This window comes from Sorex fumeus, unplaced genomic scaffold (genome assembly GCF_029834395.1).
Source record: "Sorex fumeus unplaced genomic scaffold, SorFum_2.1 ptg000045l, whole genome shotgun sequence".
In the NCBI taxonomy this organism is placed as follows: domain Eukaryota; kingdom Metazoa; phylum Chordata; class Mammalia; order Eulipotyphla; family Soricidae; genus Sorex; species Sorex fumeus.
In genome coordinates this window covers 13,365,040-13,386,360 of record NW_026606102.1, presented here as the reverse complement: position 1 = coordinate 13,386,360, position 21,321 = coordinate 13,365,040, and the positions used below count along the sequence as shown (strand labels likewise).

Here is a 21,321-nt window from a genome sequence, read left to right as displayed (position 1 = left end):
GGGACTCTGGGGAAACGTTCTAGAAACCCAGGAGCTGTTCTGAGGGTCCTGAAGCTTCCGGCTCAGAAACTCAGCAGACACTGCCTTTCTCCCAAGGTGACGCTGGGGGGAGGGGACACCCCCACCTCACACAGGAGCAGGAGTTGCCCCTCCCTGGGGCGCTGGCTCACTCCTTGCTCAGATGCGGCTGCAGGGGGGTGGGGTTCAGATGCTCTCAGCCAGGCAGGCGCAGGCGCAGGGCACTTGCCCTCCTGGGTTTGATCCCCCGCACTGCCTGATACTGATGCTAACGACAGTCGTGCCCTTTCTCCACCAATGTCTGCCCTCTTGGACATCCATTCCCTTCCCCATCTATAAAAACAGAACTGAGCCTGCAGAAAGTTCCTAAGGGAACCAGATTTCCTCTGCCCCTGCCTGAGGCTCTGGCTGCCAGGCTGGGCGCCTGATGGGGGGGGATGGGCTGTGCCCAGAAGCCAGCCTTAGGCCCTGTGGGGGGACTCTGTGGGTGAAGGCTCCAGTTCCCCACCCTCCAGCTGCCCCTGCCCTGATCTCTAGCTTCCCGGGGGTGGGGGGCTACTGGCCCACACAGGCCCTGCTGCTGGTCTGGCCCCTCACACCCCCATGTGTCCCTGAAACACCCACCCCGCGCCAGGGCTCTGCCGAGAGTAATCTAGGGCATTGGCAGCCTGAAATAGGCCTAAAGCCCAGCTGGGCAACCGAGAGTTCCCTCCACGCCTGTGTCCACCCTGACAGAACCGGACATCTGCTAGGACGGCATCCCGGCTCCAGCAGAAGCCTCAGCGGCCAGTCAGCATCGTCCAGGAGCAGGTATGGGCCCAGTGGGGCTCAGGAGAGCAAAGGGGATTGGGCCAGGGACCCCAAGCACTGAGTCTCAGGAGCAGGTTAATCTCGGCACAGCCCTGCACGGTCACGCTCGAGGTCCAGGCGCTGGGCAACTTTCCATCCCTTTGTTCCAATTACGTGCCCCAGCTCAGGGTTCGAAATAGAACTTCACGTGTTTTATGCCCAAATCTTTTTCTCTGAGGGCTGGAGTGATAACACAGCGGGTAGGGCGTTTGCCTTGCATGCAGCTGGACTGGGTTCGATCCCTGGCATCCCATATGGTGCCCTGAGCACCGCCAGGAGTAATTCCTGAGTGCAGAGCCAGGAGTAACCCCTGACCATTGTCAGGTGTGACCCAAAAAGAAAAAAAATTAAAAAAAAAAACCCACAAATCTTCTGCTCTGAGACCCCCCCACCCCCATGTGGGTTCTGCTCTTTCCCCTCCCTCGTCCTCTCCTCCCAGGTCCCCTGGTGGTCAGCCAGGCTGGAGGCCAAGTTCCCCTGTGCACAGGCGGAGACGCTGATGCAGGCTCACCTACCCGCGCGGCTGGCCGGGGTCACCTACCACCCGGTCGCCTGTGCCCGTCTGGCCGTGCTGCTGAGCGCCGAGATCCGGGAGCTGGTGAAGGCGGTCACCCCGCCACGCTACAGGCTGCTGTGCACGGTCAGCATCGGCAGCAGGGGCCAGGACGTGCTGGTCTGCAGCCAGAGCCTGTGGGACCCACACACTGACAGCTTCGCCGCCTGCCACTACGTGGGCCCCACACTCTTCTGCGTGGCGCTGGTGCACGCCGTCTACCGGGAGTGAGCCAGGGCCCCCACCTGGGGAGCAGCAGGAATTAAGGAAGAGGCTTGTCCATCGAGCCCCTCCTCCCCCAGGTTCTCCCGAGCCCACCCAGGCCTCCTCTGCCCCCCAGACACTGCTTCGCCTCAGGCTGGAATTATGTCGACCACATGCAGCCCCCCGGCCGGCTGTACAGATCAGAAGCTCTGAGGGGCAGCGTCTCCATGTCTTTGATTAATAAAAAATGGGAGATAAATTAATAATGACTTAATACATGCAATTTGGGATCAAAACCCTCCAAAGCATGGCAGAAATACTAAAAAGTGGAGTTCCTGAGAGTGAAAAGTTTGAGGACAAGTGTCCTCAGAGGCCAGCAGGGGGAGGAGCTGGTGAGGAGGGACTCAGTGAGCCAGGCCCTTCCTCGGGGGGGGGGGGGGGCGCCCGGAGGATGTCCAGTTAGGGGACAAGGGAGCAGGGGCAGGTGCTCACCCCACCCTGGACAGAACAGCAAGGCTCAGCGAGGTTAGGCCACTTGCCCTGGATACTTCCAGCATCACCAGAGCCTGCAGCCCAGGGCAGCCTCCACCAGGAAAACAAAATGAGGGCCGGAGAGAGAGCTCAAAGGACTAGACACAGGCTTTGCATGCGGGAGCCCTGGGTTTGGTCCCCAGTGCTCATGGTTTTCCCACCCTCCAGAACTGTTCTAGTGAGCACTGAGCTGGGAGTAGCCCCCAAGCAATGCCAGGTCAAAAATAAAGATAAAAGAAAGAAAAGAAAGAAAGGAAACTAGATCTCCAAGTATGGCGAGACACTGGGGTTTGGATTCAGGAGAGGATGAGGGACAAGGCGGAAGGTATGAGTGCCCGCGGCCTTCCTGGCTGCATCCAGCCCTGGGCCAGCCACATTTCCCAGGGGTTTCAAGTAAAGACTGAGAAGTTCAGGGGCAGGCAAGGGAATAGACCAGGGCAGGCAGAAGGCATGGTCCTAAGCCTCTGAATGTATTCACTAGGCATATTTTGTCTTTTTTTTTTTTTTTGCTTTTTTGGGGGTCACACCCAGCGATGCTCAGGGATTACTCCTGGCTCTGTACTCAGGAATTACTCCTGGCGGTGCTCAGGGAAGCATATGGGAGGCCAGGGATTGAACCGCGTGCAAGGCAAACGCCCTACCCACTGTACTATGGCTTTGGCCCCCCTATTTTGTCTCTTAAATCAAAAAATAAATAAAACCCTGGGCTGGAGAGATGCAGGTAGAACTTGCCTTGCACATGGCCAACCCAGGTTTGGTCTCCAGAACCCCATATGTTTCCCTGAGCCCCGTCAGGAGAAATCCCTGAGCAGAGAGCCAGGAGTAAGCCTTGAGCACTGCTAGGTGTGGCCCAAACACCGGCTCCCTGCAACTCCCTTTTAAGTATAGAACTATTTCAAATACTTAAAAGAATAAAGCACTCACCACCCGGACTCCTGTTTCCCCCATTCACACTGGGTGTTTTTAGAACAAAATAATGCAGATGGAAAAATACCTTCCCCTCCCCGTGCGCCCCCTCCTGCCCGCAACCTCAGCTCACCACTCTTTCTTGAGCATTTAGCATTGTTTGTGTCTGGTTGTGTTTGGGGCCACACCCAGCAGTGCTCAGGGGATATTCCTGGCTCTGTGCTCAAGCACGATGACCCCTGGGCCATTCTTGAGGGAACACATGTGGTATCCAGGATTTGAACCCGGGTCTGTGGGGCTTAAGGTAAGCACTTAACACCTGGACTATCTCTCCAGCCCCTATTTTATGCTTTTTTTTTTTTGCTTTTGGGGTCACATCTGTCAATGCTCAGGGGTTACTCCTGGCTCTGCACCCAGGAATCACTCCTGGAGGTGTTCGGGGGGCCATATGGGATGCCAGGGATCAAACCCGGGTTGGCCACGTGCAAGGCAAACTCCCTCCCCACTGTACTATCACTCCGGCCCCAGCCTAGTTTGTTTTTTAAACTTTTCAACCATTGGTATCAGACTCTACCTTTTTTTTCCCTATTTGTTCTCAACTGGTACATTGGATGGACTTTGTCCGTGTGGGCAGCTCTCTGGCCAATTACTTTACCTGCTGCATGGCACCCCTATGCATGAAGCTAAAAAGAACAATGCTGGGGATTTTGGGGGTGGTCTGTTTTGTTTCGAACCACACCTGGAGGAGCTCAGAAGTTACTCCTGGCATGGGGTTCAGGAGAGCAGGTGTTGCGGGGGCCTGTGGGACCTCCCACATATAAAGTATGTGTTCCAGCATCTGGACCCATCTCCTTGGCCCAGAGAACAATTTTTTCTGTTCTCTTATTGATGGATATAGTAGGGTTTTCTTTTTCCTTTTATATTTCCTAGTTTTACTTTTGGGGAGCATTTGGGGGCTTGACAGTGCTCAGGCTTTACTACTGGCTTGTGCTCAGGGATCACTCCTGAGGACTATATGGGGTGCCAGGGATTGAACCCAGGTCAGCTACATGCAAGGAAAGCAGTTTACCCACTGTACTATCTCCCCAACCCCTCTGTTGTTTGTTTTTGGCTTGAGGGCTACACCCAGCAATGCTTAGAGTTTACTCCTGGCGATGTTCGAGGGACCATATGGGATGCTGGGGATCGAACCCAGGTGAGCTGTGTGTAAGGCAAATGCCCTCCCTGCTGGACTATCGCTCCAGCCCCCTGCCCTCCTATTCGTATTCTTCTGTGGAGCCAGGGACGGAAGCCAGGGTCTCACACACGCAAGGCAGGTGTTCGGCCGCGGAGCCCCATCCCGGCTTCCCTTTGGGCTCTTTCAAACAAAGCGACAATGAGAAGCCTTCCACACAGCTCGAACACACACTCGGAAGTCATGTGCAACCTTGATCCATTGGCAGCACCTGGGGATAAAGCAATGTTAGGAGAAATATTCAATGTCTCGGCAGCTTAGTCTCCTCATCAGTAAACTGGGGTGATAAAACAGCATACACTGGGGTGATGACTCTGTTTAAGGGGGAATGAAACACTTTTGTGCCATTTGCCAAATACCCCCATGAAAGTTGCAGCTTTATTGTGGCTGGAGCAATAGTACAGCGGGTAGGGGGTTTGCCTTGCATGTGGCCGACTTGGCTTCCATCCCTGGATCCTGAGCACCATCACCAGGAGTGAGCCCTGAGCACAGAGCAAGGAGTAAGCTGTGAACAACACTAGGTCCTGAACCCCATCCCCCCCCAAATGCTGATTTCTGATTTGACATTCAGGAGGTGCAGGGGTGCGATGACCCCGCCATACACACAGGCTCTGGCTGTACAAGCTCAGTATATGACAACGCCGAGTTGAGGGTGGTACCAGCCTTTGCCAAGCACCTTTCAGAGCAAAGGGGACTCGTAAAGGGGACTGTCCGGTGGGAGCTGCCCGGGACCCTGTACATATAGCTGCTGGGGACACAGGCGGGCAAGGCTCACTAGGGAAGTCTGCCCAGCTCTGAACTGCCCAGGGCCTTTTTTCGGTGACAGCTGGACAGTTCATTGGTGCCTGATATATTGAGGCGCTTTGATTTATGATACTTTTTACATTATTTCGAACCCATCACCAGAATCTCAGCATCCCTCCACCCCCGTCTCTAGGTCCTGGCTCGGCCCCCTACTCCATCCCACTTGGCAAACTCTGCCGGCCGACTCTCAGGCTGCTGTCACTGGCCACTGTTAGCTCCTTGCTGTCTCTTCACACTCCACACACGAGCTCATTCAGTGTTTGTCCCCCCTTTGACTCGCTTTGCTCAGCAGAATCCTCTCCAGTTGCACGAAGCGGCAAAATGCAGGTTTTTGTCTTCCTTTACAACTCCCATTGTGTAGGCAGACCGCGACCTCTTGGGCTTCTAATCTGCTCTTGAGCACTTGGGCTGCTTCGGACGTTGGCTGTTGCGCAGGGTGCTGCAATGAACGGGGCGTGCAAATATCTCTCAGAAGAAGGTTTTCGTGTTCTTGGGGTAGATGCCAAGTAGAGGAGTTGTGGGATCACATGGGAGCTCTACTCTCAAGTTTGCAGAAGTCTCCATATTGTTGCCCGCAGATGCCAGACCGATGATGTGGGGGTCCCGCTGCCACCACATCCCAGCCCATGCTGCTGTTTCTGGTCTTCCTGTCCTCACGGGGGGAGGTGATGACTCACTGCTTTAATCCTCATGTCCCTGACGTTTAAGTGATGAGAACTCTTCCACACTCCCATTGGCCGGTCTGGATGCTCAGCATCTCTTCCCATCTTTCCTTGGTGATGGGTTCCCAGGTCTCGGTCCTCTGACAGAGCGAAGGGAGCCCGCCTTCCCTCCCACTCAGCCTGTTTACTCTCATGGCACAGAAACTTTAGTTTGATGGAGTCCGTTTGCTTTCTTTTCGCTTCTGTTTTCTTAACCAACGGCGTCCAATCAGAGTGGGGGCTTCTGAAGTCCACCTCGTGGAGTGCTCGGCCTGTGTTTCCCTCCATGGATGATGTGGATTTGGGTCTATCAAGGTCTTAGTTCATTTTGAATTAACATTTGTGTATGGTATGAGACAGGGACCTAGATTCATTCTTTTAAAAAATTTTATTTATTTGTTTGTTTAGCTTTTTGGGTCATACCGAGTGATGCTCAGGGGTTACTCCTGGCTCTGTACTCAGAAATAACTACTGGTGGTGCTCGGGGGACCATATGGGATGCTAGAGAGCTAACCCTGGTTGACCACATGCAAGGCAAGTGCCCTACCCACTGGACTATCTCGCCTGCCCTTTTTTTTTTTTCTTTTTTGCACATGGCGACCCAGTCTTCCCAGCACCATTTGTGGAGGTTCTTTTTGCTGGACATTGTGCACTTGGCTCCTTTGTCACAGATGAACTGTTCACACATTGGAAGGTTTATCTCTGAGCTCTTGATTTTACTCCCTAAATCCAAGTCTGCCTTTACTCCATGCCACACAGCTTCGATTACTATAGCTCTGCAGTCTAGCTTCTTGGCCTCACCCTTTACAGTGAAATGTAAGATCGGTTTCCTGGATGGCTGCTCCTGTGCCAGGGGTTCGTGGCAAAGGTCCTCTGCAGTGTGCCCATATCTCTCTGCCCGTGGAATTCTGCCTCTAAAAGGTGCTTGGAAAAGGTCGGCACCGCCCTCCACTCTGCACCACCATCATCTACTGAACATGTACGGTACAAAGGTTTAGTGAAACTTTAAGGGCAGTGCAGGGGGAAAAAATCCTTTTTTACAAATAAAAAATAATTCCATACACCCCTCTCGACCCCAGTATACAAATGGCATAAAATTTAGGGCCGGAGAGATAGTACAGTGGGTAGGGTGCTTGATTTGTATGTGGCAGACCCCAGTTTGATCCCTGGCACCCCAAAGGGCCCCTTGACCCCACTAGGCGTGATCCCTGAGCTCAGAGCCAGAAGTGAACCCTGAGCGTAGCCAGGTGTGGCCCCCCAAAACCAATAACAGTAGAACTGGTCAGGCGGAGTGAGTGGGGCGTGAAGACCCTTGTTTTACTGGGGGCAGCTCACTTAGCCACACTGGGCCTGATTTTCCCACGTACAGAGTGAGTCTGTCACAGTGCTCTGGAGCCCTGGGCTATGCAATCTCGTATCTGAAAAGCTAACTCTCCCATCCTGGGGTCCTCGGATTCCCTATCTTCCTATTCGGATTCCAGGACCGCCTATAACCAGTCTGAGCTGGTGCAGCACGGGAGAGCCCAGGCTGCAAAAAGCAGAATTCATTAACTGCAGCACTGCCTGGAGGGCAGGGTCCCTTGGGGGAGGGCAGGGCCAGCGCAGGCTGGAGCTGGGGGTGGGGGGGAGTGGGAGGGGGCTCTTAGTGGGTAGGGCTGGGAGGGACCCAGGCCTCCCAACTCCTGCTCTATCTTTAGCTCTCCATAGCAACCGTCACCAGGGTGGCAAGCTGAGCGCTGCCTGCAGGAGGAGGGGGTACCTCAGCCCGGGGAGGGAGACTGAGGAAAGCACAGGAAGGGTCCAGGGCCCGGACAAAGGAGAGGTTACCTCGGACCCGCCCCACCGGGAATGGGGACGCAGAACCAAGACCTTCCTGGGTCAGCTGGGTGCACTGGAGGTCCGTAAAGCAGCCCCGCTCTCAGAGAGCTCTCAACCGCCCCTAGAATCCCCCTAAATGCTGCAACACCTGACCTGAGCCCCGAGGTCTCTCCAGGGGCTGCCCCAGGAACAGACAACTTCTGGTGGATTCCCAGGGGGGCCCTCAACCAACCCCCGCCATCAGAGGGCCCAGGAAATTCCTCCTCTGCCAAAGCCCACTTAGTGGGGCCCAGGGGGACCTGGCTTCCTCCCAGACCCCCACTCTGTGGCTCCATCAGCCCCTGCTTCCTGCACACAGTGCACCTGCCGGAGGAGAGCTGCCCTCCTGCTGGGATGAGAAGCGGAGGTGAGGATGCCGGTCCAGGGGCCCGGGTGGGGTGCAGGCAGCTCCACGGGCAGGAAGGAGGCTAGAAGAGGAAGTAGTCCTCCTCCTCCAAGCCGGCCCCCTGCAAGCACCCCGCCATGTCCTGGGTGAACTCAGCCGAGCCGCAGACCAAGGCGAATGGCTTCCTCCGACAGGACGCGACCAGCTCTTCCACCAGCTCCTGGGCCAGGCGGCCGAAGCGGGTCTTCTCCTGGTAACTCCAGGGCAGCTGCTCGGGGGAGCTCTCCTGCGTGGATGAGAGACAGGGAGGGGCCCCGTGAGCCTCCCGGGCTGGGGGAACACAGGGAGGAGAGCAGCAGGGGCAGGACTCGGCAGTGCCCTGCTTCTCCCGGCCACGAAGGCACCAACTTCCTTCCAAGGCCACTTCCCGGCAGGCCCCTCAGGACCGGGACCCTCAGACACGGTGCCCATCCCGGTGGGAGCCGCCCCCCACCCCGGCTCACCTGGCTGAGTACAAAGAAGGTGCGCACGTTCCAGAAGCGAGCCTGCTCCTGCAGGAAGGCCTTCAGGTAGATGTCCTCGAAGGTCCTGAAGCAGCCCACCAGGGTGACGAAGGTCTCGTCGTCGGCGTTGTCGGTGATGCTCTGCAGGATGGGCACCATGGGGGCCAGGCCGGTGCCCGCGGCCAGCATGAGGAGCTCACCATACTGGGGGACAGGAAGCAGGTGACCAGGGGAGCCAGAGAGGTCCTCACCCCGCCCACCTTGGGCTTTCCCCTGCGTCTGCCTGAACTGGATGGCACCGCCCTTCCCGCTGCTCTGCCCGTCCGAGTTTCCCTCCACCTCCTCCAGGAAGCCACCCTGGCTTGGGCTCTATGAGATTGGAGTCATAGAAAGCATGGAACTCTGGGGGTTGATAGGGAAACCTGAGAGAGCTCAAGTATAAACGGCGGAGGGGGGGGGCGGAGCAATAGCACAGCGGGTAGGGCGTTTGCCTTGCACGCGGCCGACCTGGGTTCGATCCCTGGCATCCCTGAGCACCACGAGGGGTAACTCCTGAGTGGAGAGCCAGGAGTAACCCCTGAGCATTGCTGGGTATGATCCCAAAAGGCAAAAATAAATAAATAAATAAAAATAAACGGCAGGTTGTTGCCCAAGCCCCCACACCAGCAGGTCCCCCTGCAAGGCTGTGCCCCTCACACTGGGTTGAAACCCGTTCCCCACCATCCCCATCCCGGGTCTGTCCCTTGGCAGCTCCCTCTGCCCCAGGTTGGCCCTGGCGGGACCCCAGGGGCCCCAGGGGCTGTTCCTGAGTCTGAATGGGACAGTCAGCAGTAGGCCGGTGCTTGGCACAGTGCTGGCAGCAGGAGCCAGGCGATCCATTGGAGTCCTCCCCCAAGAGGCCGTGAGAGTCCTCCCCTAAGAGGCAGTCAACCAGAGTCCTCCCTGCAAGAGGAGTCCTCCCCTAAGAGGACATCAATTAGAGTCCTCCCCCAAAAGGCCGTCAGTTGGAGTCCTCCCCCAGGAGGCCATGAGAGTCCTCCCACTAAGGGGCTATCAGAGTCCTCCCCAAAAAGGCCATCAACCAGAGTCCTCCCTGCAAGAGGAGTCCTCCCCTAGGAGGCCATAGCACATTGGGTAGGGCGTTTGCCACTAAGAGATCAATCAGAGTCTTCCCCCAAAAGGCCGTCAACTGGAGTCCTCCCTGTAAAAGGAGTCCTCCCCAAGAGGCCATGAGAGTCCTCCCACTAAGAGGGGCTCAACCAAAGCCCTCCCATAAGAGGCCGTCAACCGGACTCCTCTCCTAAGTGGCTGTCAATCAGAGTCCTCCCCGTAAAGGCGGGTTCCTCCCTGAGCCCAGCCACGCTCCGTCTCAGACCTAGGGGCAGCCCGTGCAGTGAAGTGCTCGCCTCCTGCTTTCTTTTTTTTTTTTTTTTTTTTTAATTTATTTTTTTTTTATTTATTGAATCACTGTGGGAAAGGTTACAAAGCTTTCAGGTTTATGTCTCAGTCATGCAAATATCAAACACATTTCCCTTTACCAATACTTATTTTTTCCCATGAAGAACCCCAATAAAACCCCACCCCTCACCCCTCCCCGTCCCTGTGAGGCAGATGAATTCTAGTTAACACTCTATCCGCTTTGATTAGATTGTTTCAATAAAAGATTCACCACTATTATTTAGAGTTTACCCCCCCCCCCAAATCAGACATGCTGAAAAAGCATTGTGAAGTGATTTGCTTTCTACAGCTGGGTTCAAGAATTAAATGTTGGTTTTGGATTTCTGCTCTTTTACCTATTGACCCTGGAAGTATTTCTACTGAAAGTCAGATAGTTAAGAAATTGGTTTCTGTGTTCTGGAGTCGTGGCCGTGCTGGAGAGCCGCTCGTGGGGGGCAACTGGTGGCCTCGGTAGGGCGTGAAGGGCGGAGCGAAACGCCCCCCTTCCCATGAGGTTTTAGTCGCCCCCACACTCCCGGCTCATACCTGCTGTCCACAAGGCTCCCATGTGGCCGCCATCTTTCTTTCCAGAGAGGAGAGGGCGAATGGGGCAACACCCTTTCCCCTCCGGCAGACTTGATGGCCTGGATCAATGCATAGTCCGTTCACTTTTCTGCTCCAAGCTGCTGGGTTCTGCATTAAGTCCTTGTGCTTCTGGGGCCGTGGCCGTGCTGGAGAGCCGCTCGTGGGGGGCAACTGGTGACCTCGGTAGGGCGTGAAGGACGGACCAGAACACCCCCCTTCCCATGAGGTTTTAGTCGCCCCCACACCCCCGGCTCATACCTGCTGTCCACAAGGCTCCCATGTGGCCGCCATCTTTCTTTCCAGAGGGAGGAGGGCGGAAGGGAGCAACACCCTTTCCCCTCTGGGCAGAAATGATTGCCTGGATTAACGCATAGTCCTTTCACTTTTCTGCTCCAAGCTGCTGGGTTCTGCATTAGGTCATTGTGCTTCTGGGGCTGTGGCCGTGCTGGAGAGCCGCTCGTGGGGGCAACTGGTGGCCTCGGTAGGGCGTGAAGGGCGGAGCGAAACGCCCCCCTTCCCATGAGGTTTTAGTCGCCCCCACACTCCCGGCTCATACCTGCTGTCCACAAGGCTCCCATGTGGCCGCCATCTTTCTTTCCAGAGAGGAGAGGGCGAATGGTCGCCTCCTGCTTTCTACTGCTCAGGCCCTGCAGGCGGCGCGAGTGTCCGCTTGCCGCACTGAACAGCTGCACTGCACACCTCCTGGGGGTGGTGACCCAGTGCTGCGGTCCGGCCTGCTCACTCCCCTCTCCAGCTTCCCCCCTTCTCAGATAGAAAAATCATCACATGCCTAGGAACAGTGGGTGCGAGGAGAGTTCCAGGCTGCCTCGTGGAGCAGGGCCTGTCTCCCGCGGGGGTCCCAGCACTCGGCTGCCAGGCCTGGCCGCAGGCTCTCCTCCTGGTCCTTCCTCGGCACCCCCGCCCTCTGCGCCCCTCCTCACAGCTGCCACACGAGCGGGTGGGCGGGTCTGCCTCCTCATCACACCGCCACCACACGCACACCCCATCACATGGACACCCCAGTCCTGGGGCTGCCGCCCTGGTGCCGACAGACCGCAGGTGTGCGAACAGGCGCAGGGACAGGCCCTGCTAGTGGCCAGTACCAGCGTGGGAGATGCCCTCTCTCCACCCGCTGCGCCGGCTGTCACCTCACTGCACGGAAACGCAGAGCTTCTGGTCCGTGTGAGCGGGGAGGGGCCCAAGGCTTCAGAAAACCCACTTGGAGGGCCAGAGCGCTAGCACAGCAGGGAAGGCGTGTGCTGATCAAAAAACCGGGCTGATCCCTGGCACCCCATATGGTTCCCTGAGCCTCATCAGCCAGCAGTTTCTGAGCGCAGGAAGTAAGTGGGAGCTAGCCCAGAGCACCACTGGATGTGGCCCCAAAGCCATAACTGTCACTGTCATTGTCCTCCTGTTATTCAGCCATTTGCTCGAGCGGTCCCAGTAACGTCCCATTGTGAGACTTGTTGTTACTGTGTTTGGCATATTGAATACCCGTGCGGGCGAGATACTCTCAGTAGCTTGCCGGGCTCTCTGAGAGGCGTGGAGGAATCGAACATGGGCCGGCCGGGTTGGCCACGTGCAAGGCAAACGCCCTACCCGCTGTGCTATCGCTCCAGCCCATAACTAACTAAATATATAAATAAATAAATAAAGAAGAAAAAGGGGCTGGAGCGATAGCACAGCGGGTAGGGCCTTGCACGTGGCCGACCGGGTTCAATTCCCAGCATCCCATATGGTCCCCTGAGCACCGCCAGGAGTAACTCCTGAGTGCAGAGCCAGGAGTAACCCCTGTGCATCACCGGGTGTGACCCAAAAAGCAAATAATAATAATAATAAGTAAGAAGAAAAAGAAAACCCCCTTGGTCAGACCCAGGTGTCTCTTCTGTTCAGAGGGTCAGAGGCTCGGCCCAGTCCTCCCTCTCAAGGGCTTGGAGACTAGGGGACCCTGAGCCAAGCAGAAGACTGAGCAGGAGACGCCACCACACCACTGGCCCCGGGGAGCCCTGCTAAGGGCCGTGGGCGGATTCAGGGGGCTCCAGGCAAGGGCTGAGCCGCAGCCTGGCTCGGAACACGGGCCTCCTGCTTGCACTGGGAGCCCAAGTGCACGCTTGGGAGGAGGCAGGCGGGATGGGGATTCTCGCTTCTCTGGGAGTCCTCGCTGAGATGCCTGCAGGTGTTCTTCCTTTGCCCGTGTGTCTGCTCTGCATCTGCTCATTTGGGAGTAATGAGCACGTACTGCATTTGTAATAAGGAAAAAAAACCAATAAAGCTATTTGTAAAATGAAGCGAAAAGAATAGAAAGGAACGATTCGTTCTTCTCTGTCTTTTTTTTGGCTTTGTTTTCCTAATTATAAAGGTATTAGGTGTTCATTGTGGACGATCTAGAAATTCTAAAGAAGAAAATAAAAATCACCCATGATTCTACCTCCAGAGCAGTCATGGCATGTTTGTTCCATAGTTTTCTGTATATTCATATGCTACGATGGATTCATAATGCATCTCATGTTTACGGCATCATGTTTATAAGCATAAAGAAAATGTTAACATTCATGATGACATATTGTCAAGTCCCTGTGACCCAGTGCCCTTAACTGCCACTGGACGCGTGGCTCTTTCCAATTCCTACTGAGAGAGCCACAATAAACCTATGCAAGAAAGCGAGCAAGCTTGGCCATAGAGCACAGGGGTTAGCGCTTGCCCTGCACAAGACCTACCCGTGACGGCCCCCTGGCTCCCCAGGGCTCCCCAGGCCCCTGTGGGACTGAGCCCCGAGCACTGCCGCGCAGAGCTGAAACTCTCCCTCCCCTTAAAAGAGAGTCAGCATGGTGGATTATTTCCAAGAGTGAAACGGAGGCTTCTTTTCTCTTCCTTCCCAGTGCTGGGGATGGAACCTGGGTCTCACACACGCCAAGAATGAGCTCAGCCACCATGCCCCATTTTCTACCCCTTGAATTTTCAAATTCTTGTTTCAAGTTTTTTTTTTTTTTTATTTTAACTGTTGGGGCTGGAGCGATCGCACAGCAGGTAGGGTGTTTGCCTTGCACACGGTCGATCTGGGTTCGATTCCCAGCATCCCATATGGTCCCCTGAGCACCACCAGGAATAATTCCTGAGTGCAGAGCCAGGAGTAACCCCTGTGCATCGCCAGGTGTGATGCAAAAAATAAATAAAATAAAATTTTAACTGCTGCTGCTGCAACTGTGCAGGGTGCCACACCCACCCTATTCGGACTGGCCCCGACAGGCAGGTCTGCCTCTGGGTCCCATCCTGCCACCCAGTCCTGAAGATCCTTCAGACCCGAGTACATACTGTCAAACTCCTTTCCCAGACATGCGCCACTGCAGCGAGTTCAGGAATCCCCCACGGGGAAGGGGAGGGAAGGATTGGAACTTGCCAGGAAGAGGGGGAGGGGCCCTGGGCCAGACAGGTCTGGGGTGGGGGAGGGGCTTTAAGCATTCAAGCAGCCACCATGCAGCTGTATTAGGGCGCAGCCCCCACTGCTGCTGCAATGTGACATGGAGAGCCAGGGGGGCAGAGGGTAGAGGGGTTCCAGAACTCGATCTGTGCGCCCCTCCCCCACCTCCCGGCAGCCTGGGCCGCTTCTGCAGCCCCACGTGCAGCCCTGAGGGCCAGTTCAGAATAGGCTCAGTCTGGGGGCTGAGCGCGCGTGTATGTGTGCATAAGTGTGTGCATGCATGTACGTGTGTGTGGTGTGTGTGTGCACGTATGTGTGGATGCGTGCTTGCTTGTGTTAGTGTGCTTGTGTGTGCTGTGTGCATGTGTGCGTGCATGCTTGTCTTTGCGTTTGTGTGCGTGTGTTTGTGTGCGTGTGTATGTGTGCACGTGTGTAAGTATGTGTGCATGCGTGTGTGCGTGCACGTGTGTGTGTGGTGCGTGTGTGCAAGAATGTATGTGTGTGTGCTTCCTTGTGTTTGTGTGCAGGTGTGTGTACGTGTGCGTGCATACGTGCTTGTGTGTGCATGTGTGCGTGCATGCTTGTCTGTGTGTTTGTGTGCGTGTGTGTATGTGTGTGAGCATGCACTCACTTACCTGGTTTGGTTGATAGGAGAAGCTTCCAAAAGGTCCCCGCCACAGAGCTGTGTCCCCCGCTTTCCAGGACTCCACGTGCTGGGACATGAGCCCTGTCGGGTAACACTGGGCACGAGCACAGGACCCCTGAGTGGCCCCAGCCCACATGGCCGAGCTGGGTCCCACCCATGAGCATGGTCCTGGCCCTCCCCCACTCCGCTGAGCCCCCCCACGAAGATGCCACCGTCGCTCCCAACTTCCAGACCAGGCCCAGGTCACAGAGGGAAGTGGGAGACCTGGGAGAGTCACAGCACCCCGGGACCCTAGCCAGGGAGGCCCCGCAGGTGACAGACAGTGGGGAACTGGGTGCCAGCGCCCCGGGGGCCTGGGGGGAGAAGAACCAAGGAGGGTAGCGGGGCGAGAGGGCGGACCGGCGGCACCCCTCTAGAGGAAGCCACTTGGCAGAGTCCAACACTTTCTCCGTGAGCCGACTGATGCCATGTCTTCGGGTTTTCCGAGAGAGCAGGAAATCCATACTTTCGTTTTTGAAATGTCAACGACTCATCAGAACATTTTCGAACAACATGCAGGCTCAAACCAGGTACAGCTGCAGGCTGGGGCCGTCGGCGGGCAGCTCGTCTGCCATCTCGGCCTTCCCCATTGCGGCGACCAATGAAGACACAAACACGTGCAACCCCCCCACCCCCATCCCCGTGTCTTCACACCAGGTGTGTGAGCCTGTCACTGCAGCAATCATGAAGGGAAGGGACGGGGGCCTTCCGTGGCGGGCGCGGGGAGGAAGGTGGCGTCTGCCGTGTCTGGGGCTGCCTGCTCCAGCTAAGCCTGTTCCAGGAAGACAACCAGTGCCCGGCCACAGACCAGGCCGAGTTTGGAGCACAGACGGATTCAGGCTCAAAGGGTCCCTTAAGGACCTCCCAGCTGGGCGAGGGCGGGGGGGATTGGGGTAAGTGGGGGGCGAGTTTCAAACATTCTCCAGGGCAGCTGTATCATTCTCTGAGTGCAGGCTCAAACCAGGTACCCCCCTGAGTGATACCACAGCAGGCAGGGCGCTTGACTGGCATGTGGCCGACCCGGGTCCCATCCTCGGCATCCCAGATGGTCCCCACCAGGCGTGATCCCTAAGCGCAGAGCCAGGAGTGAGCCCTGAGCACCACAGGGTGCCCCCCCCCAAACAAAACAACAACAACAAAACATTCCCCACGTGGAGGGCCCTGAGGCGGGGAGTGCTTTCACATGGTGGAATCCAGGAGAGCTTTGAGAGGTGGCATCAAGCCAGCAGAGCCCTGGAGACTCGGCAAGGCCATGGGGGTGGAGCAGGCGGGCAGAGAGGACTCTGGTATCCAGTGGGGGTGGGGGGGTCAGGCAGCTGGGATGATGCTCGGGAAAGCGCATGGGGCGGGTACCAGGAGTGAGGACCTGGTGCTGGCAATGAGCTCAGGTGCCCGCAGCCTACTGGGCACACCCTGACCCACCAGGCCCCTCATCACCAGGCCACAGTGGCCTCAACTGGCCAGGAAGTCTGGCTGGGTGGCAGTTTCCCACCTTGGCTTGCTGGCCCAGCCCTAGGGGTGGCAGCAGCGGCTAGCACTCCCGTGAAAGGAGGGGCCCTCCATCTCCAGTCCCCCCCCTCCCCGTGCTCCCTTGGTCCACTCTGATTCAACAGAAACCGGGCTGTGGCCTCGCCCACTTGAGACCCAGGAAGCGCTGGGATGAAGACCACATCTCTCTTCTCTTCTCCTCTCTCTCTCTCTCTCTCTCTCTCTCTCTCTCTCTCTCTCTCTCTCTCTCCTCCATCCCTTCATCTGCAGGATGGAGTCTGAGGCTGCGGGGAGGAGAGGAGAGCAGGAAGCCCTGCCTGGTGCCCATGAGCTGCAAGGCAGAAGGGCCTCCCCCCACCTATCCCGAGAGGGGCCCTACCGCTCCCCACCTGGGCCAGGATTCCAGCCCTTTCCAACGACTCCGCAACCAACCAGCGGCCTAGGGGTAATTAAGCCCCTCTCTGTGGAGGCGCTTTCTGGTAAACGAAGGAGAGGCTCAGGCCTGCGGCTGGGAGCTAGCAGCCACCCTGAGAACCGTCTCCAGGCTTAGCCTCTCACCAGCAGCACGGCAGACTGGCGGCCTGGGGGAAGCAGGCCATTTGGAGAGGATTTGTGGAATCTCCCAGACAAACAGTTGCGTGGAGCAGGGATCCCTTCCGAGCTTAAGTGTGACGGAAGCAACACTCGGCGGGAGCCGGGGCTGGGAAGGCAGGAGCCGGAGGCACTGCTGCAGCCTGGGGCCTGGCTGCCCCCACCAACCCTGTGACAGTACAATGAGCAGGCGTTTGCCTTGCACAGGGCTGCCGGGGTTCGATCCCGGGCAACCCATATGGTCCTCCGAGCCTTGCCAAGAGTAATTCCTGCGTGCAGAGCCGGGAGCAAGCCCTGAGCACCGCTGGATGTAGCCCCAAACAAAGCAAACAGAGAGAGAACCTGGTGGCAATTCTGACATGCAGGTGGGTGCCAGGATTCAGCGGGGGTGGGGTGAGGGGGATGGTGACAATGACGTAGACTCTAGACGCAACCGTTTCTGAAAGCCAACAGTGCAGACCACGGGCAACGTCAGGGTGTTCTACCTGCGTCCACGGTCCCCCTCGCATACGAGTATGGAGGCACCTGGCTCTGGGGTGGCTTCCAGCCAGCCCGTGACCCGTGTCCTCGCTGCCCACTTCCTCCCGCCACTCACGAGTGTCCTTCATGCCCCCTGTGCCCTCGGCCCATCCCCCACTCCTGCCCCCCTCCCAGATGGGTGACCTCGGCTTACAGGGCTCCGTGTGGCCTGCTGTGTGGGCCCTGTGCCTGCATGCCCCCTTTTCTTCCAGGACAGATGACCAAAGGGCGTCCGGATCGCACTGTGCCCAGCCCGTGCCTCTCCCTCTTAGTCCGAGTGCCCAGGTCAGACCTGCCGCCTCCCCAGCCTGCCTCCTGCAGGTCCACCCACCCTGCTGTGGTGGCATCTCTGTGCTTTTTTTGCCTCCACTTGGATGCCGTACCAGCACACGGGGAGTGCCCGTGACCCTCCACCCACTGCGCAGTGCTCGCTCTTCAAGCTCAAAGGCTCAGCTGGCAACTCTGCTTTGGAATAGGTGCCGGGAACTGCCCTCTGCCCCGGCATCCCTTCCCTGGGAAAGGAGGTGAGAAGGTCCCTCACCTGCCCCGTCCCACCGCGGCTGCTGCCCGGGAACAGCGGGTAGCTGTGATCACACAGGAAGCTGCGTGCAGCCGAGCCAGGCTGGGGTACCCCACTTTGGTCTGCAGTACCGAGTGTCCCCGCACAGGGCAGCTCACCTTGATGAGGACCTCGAAGTAGCCACTCGCATTGGCAGGGCTGATGGGCGTGTAGGCTCTCTGGACATCCAAGTCACCGACCCGAGCCCTGGGACAAACACGGGCACTCGGTCAGGCATGCAGCACTCAGCAGAGCCTGGAGGGAACCCACTGGGTGCCAGGCTGACAAGGGGAGGGAGGCCTAATCACCCCAGGCATCCTCCCCGAGGGGTGGACAAGTGGAGCAGATGGCCGGAGCCATCGTACAGCGGGGAGGGCGCTTGCCTTGCACACATCTGACCCGGGTTTGATCCTCGGCACCCCATACAGTCCCCTAAGTCCCATCAGGAGTGATCCCTGAGCGCAGAGCCAGGGGGAAGCCCTGGGCACAGCTGGGTCTGGCCCCAAAACAAAACAAAACAAAACAAAAACAAAGCATAGCAGAGAAGGAATCTCGGAAGACCACCTGTCTTGGATTCGGTGGCCCCAGGTACCACTGGGCTCTGTGGTGCTGGGCTGATGGTTGGGGCTGCTCAGGGCTGCTGGTGCAGTGGCGGCTGGGGTCAGGCGGGACCGGGATGGGACCTCACCCACCTCACCCAGGAGACACGTGTCCAGCCACGCTGAGCTACCTCCCTGGCTGTTTCTCATATAAGGCTTCATGTCGACATGTGTCAGCTGAGGCCGTATGGCTGCTCCCTGACTCAGGGGACTCAGAGGAAGGAAGGACACACGTGACAGACCTGGACGGTGAGAGCAGAGGCCCACCACCTCCTGGAGACGGGTGAAGTGTCCTCCTGACCTCAGCCGCCGCGGCCTGCGGAGACTCCCAGGGCTGGCCCAGGCCCCCTAAAGCTGCACAGTGACAGAGCAAAGCAACACCAGGCTCTGAAAGTGCCCCGACGGGGGTCTCTAAGGGACAGTGTCGTCTGGGGGCCTGAAGGGGGAATCCGAGGAAAGGGGACGATGGAATCTGTGTGTGTAGCTGCTCTGGGCATGGCAGCGCACCCCGAGAGTGAGCGGGGCAATGGGGTGTGAGCTGCTTGGGGGACATGGGGATGGTTTTTCCCTGATCTCCTCTTAACCACATCGATTGCCTCGAGCAGGCCCCAGTAACGTCTTTTTCATCCTAGCCCTGAAATTATATTCAAGGCTCTTTAGGAGAATGAGACCCATCATTGTTACTGGTATTTGGCATATTTGGTACGCCACGGGGAGTTTGCCAGACTCTGCCCTGTGGGCAGGCTACATTCGATAGCCTGCAAGTTTGTCCAAAGTAGGAATGAGATAATAAGATGTCATAAAAAGATGTCTTGATAAGATGTCGTGCGACCGCAAATGCAGCCGCGCACTTCCGGGAGCTGGGTTTTATAGTCTCTGAGTCTTGGCCGTTGATGGGATTACACGGCGCCAGGGGGCCAGGTGGTGGGTGTGTCCCCTGCCTACTGGAATTTGGAAGGATCTGGGTGGAGGATGCTCGACTTCAATCCGAGTAGGCTTGGAGATCTTGGCCCCGGAACCCGCGTGGATTTGTCCCTCTGCCAGTACCTTCATGTGTGCGGAGAGTGGTCTCAGCATGATGGTGGCTGGTCCTGGAGGTCTTCGGCTGCCAGAGCCCTGGTCGGGGCGGGGAGGAAAGCTCAACCCGCTCCCCTCCAAGGGGCCCCGGCGAGGAACAGCCAGGCGTGGGGGCAGAAGACTGCCTCTTACCACAGGATGACACAAATATACACAACCGTGAGCATTTGCTCAACACCCACCTCCATGCACCAGGAGCACGAGGGCCAGACACGCTCTGAGGTGCCCCAGTGCAAAGGCTGCAGCCATGACATCACCAACGGGCGCCCGTGACACTCCCACCCCAGCAGCCACGCCACAGGATGCGCCCACGACATCCTGACCACGCCATCAGCATCAGCTCCACGGCCTGCGAGTCGATCTCCCACGTCCCAGAACCCCAGATCCCAGGAGGCTCGGAGAACTCTGGGGCATGAGGTAGGGGTGTGCTTACTAAGGCTGGGTGATTCTGGGCGGCCGTTCTTGATGGTATCCTGCCAGCCGGTGCCACCGCTGTGAATCATGCTTCAGGCCTGTGCCTCCAAGTCGGGCTCCAGTGTTTCCAACCTGCATGACCTTGACTAGCTACTGAACCCTTCTCACTGCACTTCCTCTCAAGTATGACCATGGTCCCTACCTCCTCGGACTCGGCGAGGCCGGCAAGAGTCCACGAGTGTAAACACTGTCACTGTCACTGTCCTCCCGTTGTTCATTGATTTGCTCGAGCGGGCCCATTGTGACAATTGTTACTGTGTTGGTATATCGAATACGTCACGGGTAGCTTGCCAGGCTTTGCTGTAAGATACTCTCGGTAGCTTGCCGGGCTCTCCGAGAGGGGTGGAGGAACCGAACTCAGGTTGGCCATGCTGGCTGCGTGCAAGGCAAACACCCTACCTGCTGTGCTATTGCTCCAAGGCAATAAACAAAGTGGTAGCGTGGGGTGTCATTAACTTCAGAACACACATCTGCATGGAGCCCCAGCGCTTGTGAACCCCCTACCACTATGTCAATTCTGGAAACGACCAACAGAGGCGAGGGGGAGGTCAAGCGAGCTGACCAGGGCCCACCCAGGGCTGCCACGCCAGGACCCAAGCCTACCGTAAGATGAGGTGCTGGCCGGGCTGCAGGCCGAGCTGGCCGTGCCCGGGCAGTGCGAAGCGGACACGGTAGGTGTCCTGGGTGAGTCTGTGCACATCAGTGATGCGGAAGGCCGAGAAGGTCTCCATGCTCAGCAGGGAGGGACCGCTCTGCAGCGAGAGGAGATCGGGAGCTAGAAGCCAGGCCTGCAGCCTCCGCATCCTCCCCTCCACCCCCCGGGAGGCCCCTGGGATAACAGAGTGTGCCTCTCTTCGCTTCCTGTTCTAGCTGGCTGGCTCGGCAGAGGTTGGGCCCAGCGTGGAGCCGCTCCCTGGTGCTCTCACCGAACTGGGCCTCACCTGTGGCTCGTCCCCTCGCAGCAGGGCCTTGTCCTTGCTGGCCCGGGCAGCCTCCCACCTGGCCAGGTCTCGGTGGTAGAGGTCGAACACGCAGGGGGAGCAGCCGCCGCCGCAGCACTGGGTGGGCAAAGGTTCCACGGGCTGGAGCTGCAGCCAGGCCTCCTCGTCACTGTCCTCCTCCTGCGCCGCCATCCTCGTCATCCTCGGCGGGGCGCCGGCAGCTCAGAGCGACAACCGGGCTCTGTTCCCCGGGCAGGCCAGGCTCCGGCGCCGCGGGTGCTGGACCCTGGGGTGAGACAGGAGATCAGCAGTGATCAGCTGGGGCCAGAGGCAGAATCAAGAGCTTCCCGCAATGTGCAGAAAATCCCACCGACGGACACTGCAACGATGGTGTCGTGCGTGCGGCGGGACAGGAAGGGGCTCCAAGGATTCTGGTTGAGGA

The 21,321-nt window shown here is 57.7% G+C and overlaps 1 protein-coding gene across 1 annotated transcript; it reads right to left on the bottom strand.

The window, feature by feature from the left end:
• Positions 1 to 8,085: 8,085 nt before the first annotated feature.
• LOC130031040 (NADH-cytochrome b5 reductase-like) lies at positions 8,086 to 21,087 on the bottom strand. Its single transcript, XM_056122273.1, has 6 exons — positions 20,880 to 21,087; positions 20,542 to 20,690; positions 17,908 to 17,995; positions 14,582 to 14,686; positions 8,507 to 8,710; positions 8,086 to 8,289 (listed from the first exon to the last, which is right to left on the bottom strand). The coding sequence occupies exons 1-6, from the start codon at positions 21,078 to 21,080 to the stop codon at positions 8,086 to 8,088; spliced, it is 951 nt and encodes a 316-aa protein (XP_055978248.1). The 5' UTR covers positions 21,081 to 21,087.
• Positions 21,088 to 21,321: the final 234 nt, after the last annotated feature.

What these genes read in the sequence shown, in the direction of transcription:
- LOC130031040 (XM_056122273.1), bottom strand. Translation starts at nt 21,080, where the DNA reads ATGACGAGGATGGCGGCGCAGGAGGAGGACAGTGACGAGGAGGCCTGG. An exon ending in TGCGAGGGGACGAGCCACAG is followed by an intron (nt 20,691 to 20,879) that starts GTGAGGCCCAGT and finishes CTCTCGCTGCAG; the next exon opens with AGCGGTCCCTCCCTGCTGAG. An exon ending in GGCCAGCACCTCATCTTACG is followed by an intron (nt 17,996 to 20,541) that starts GTAGGCTTGGGT and finishes TGTTTGTCCCAG; the next exon opens with GGCTCGGGTCGGTGACTTGG.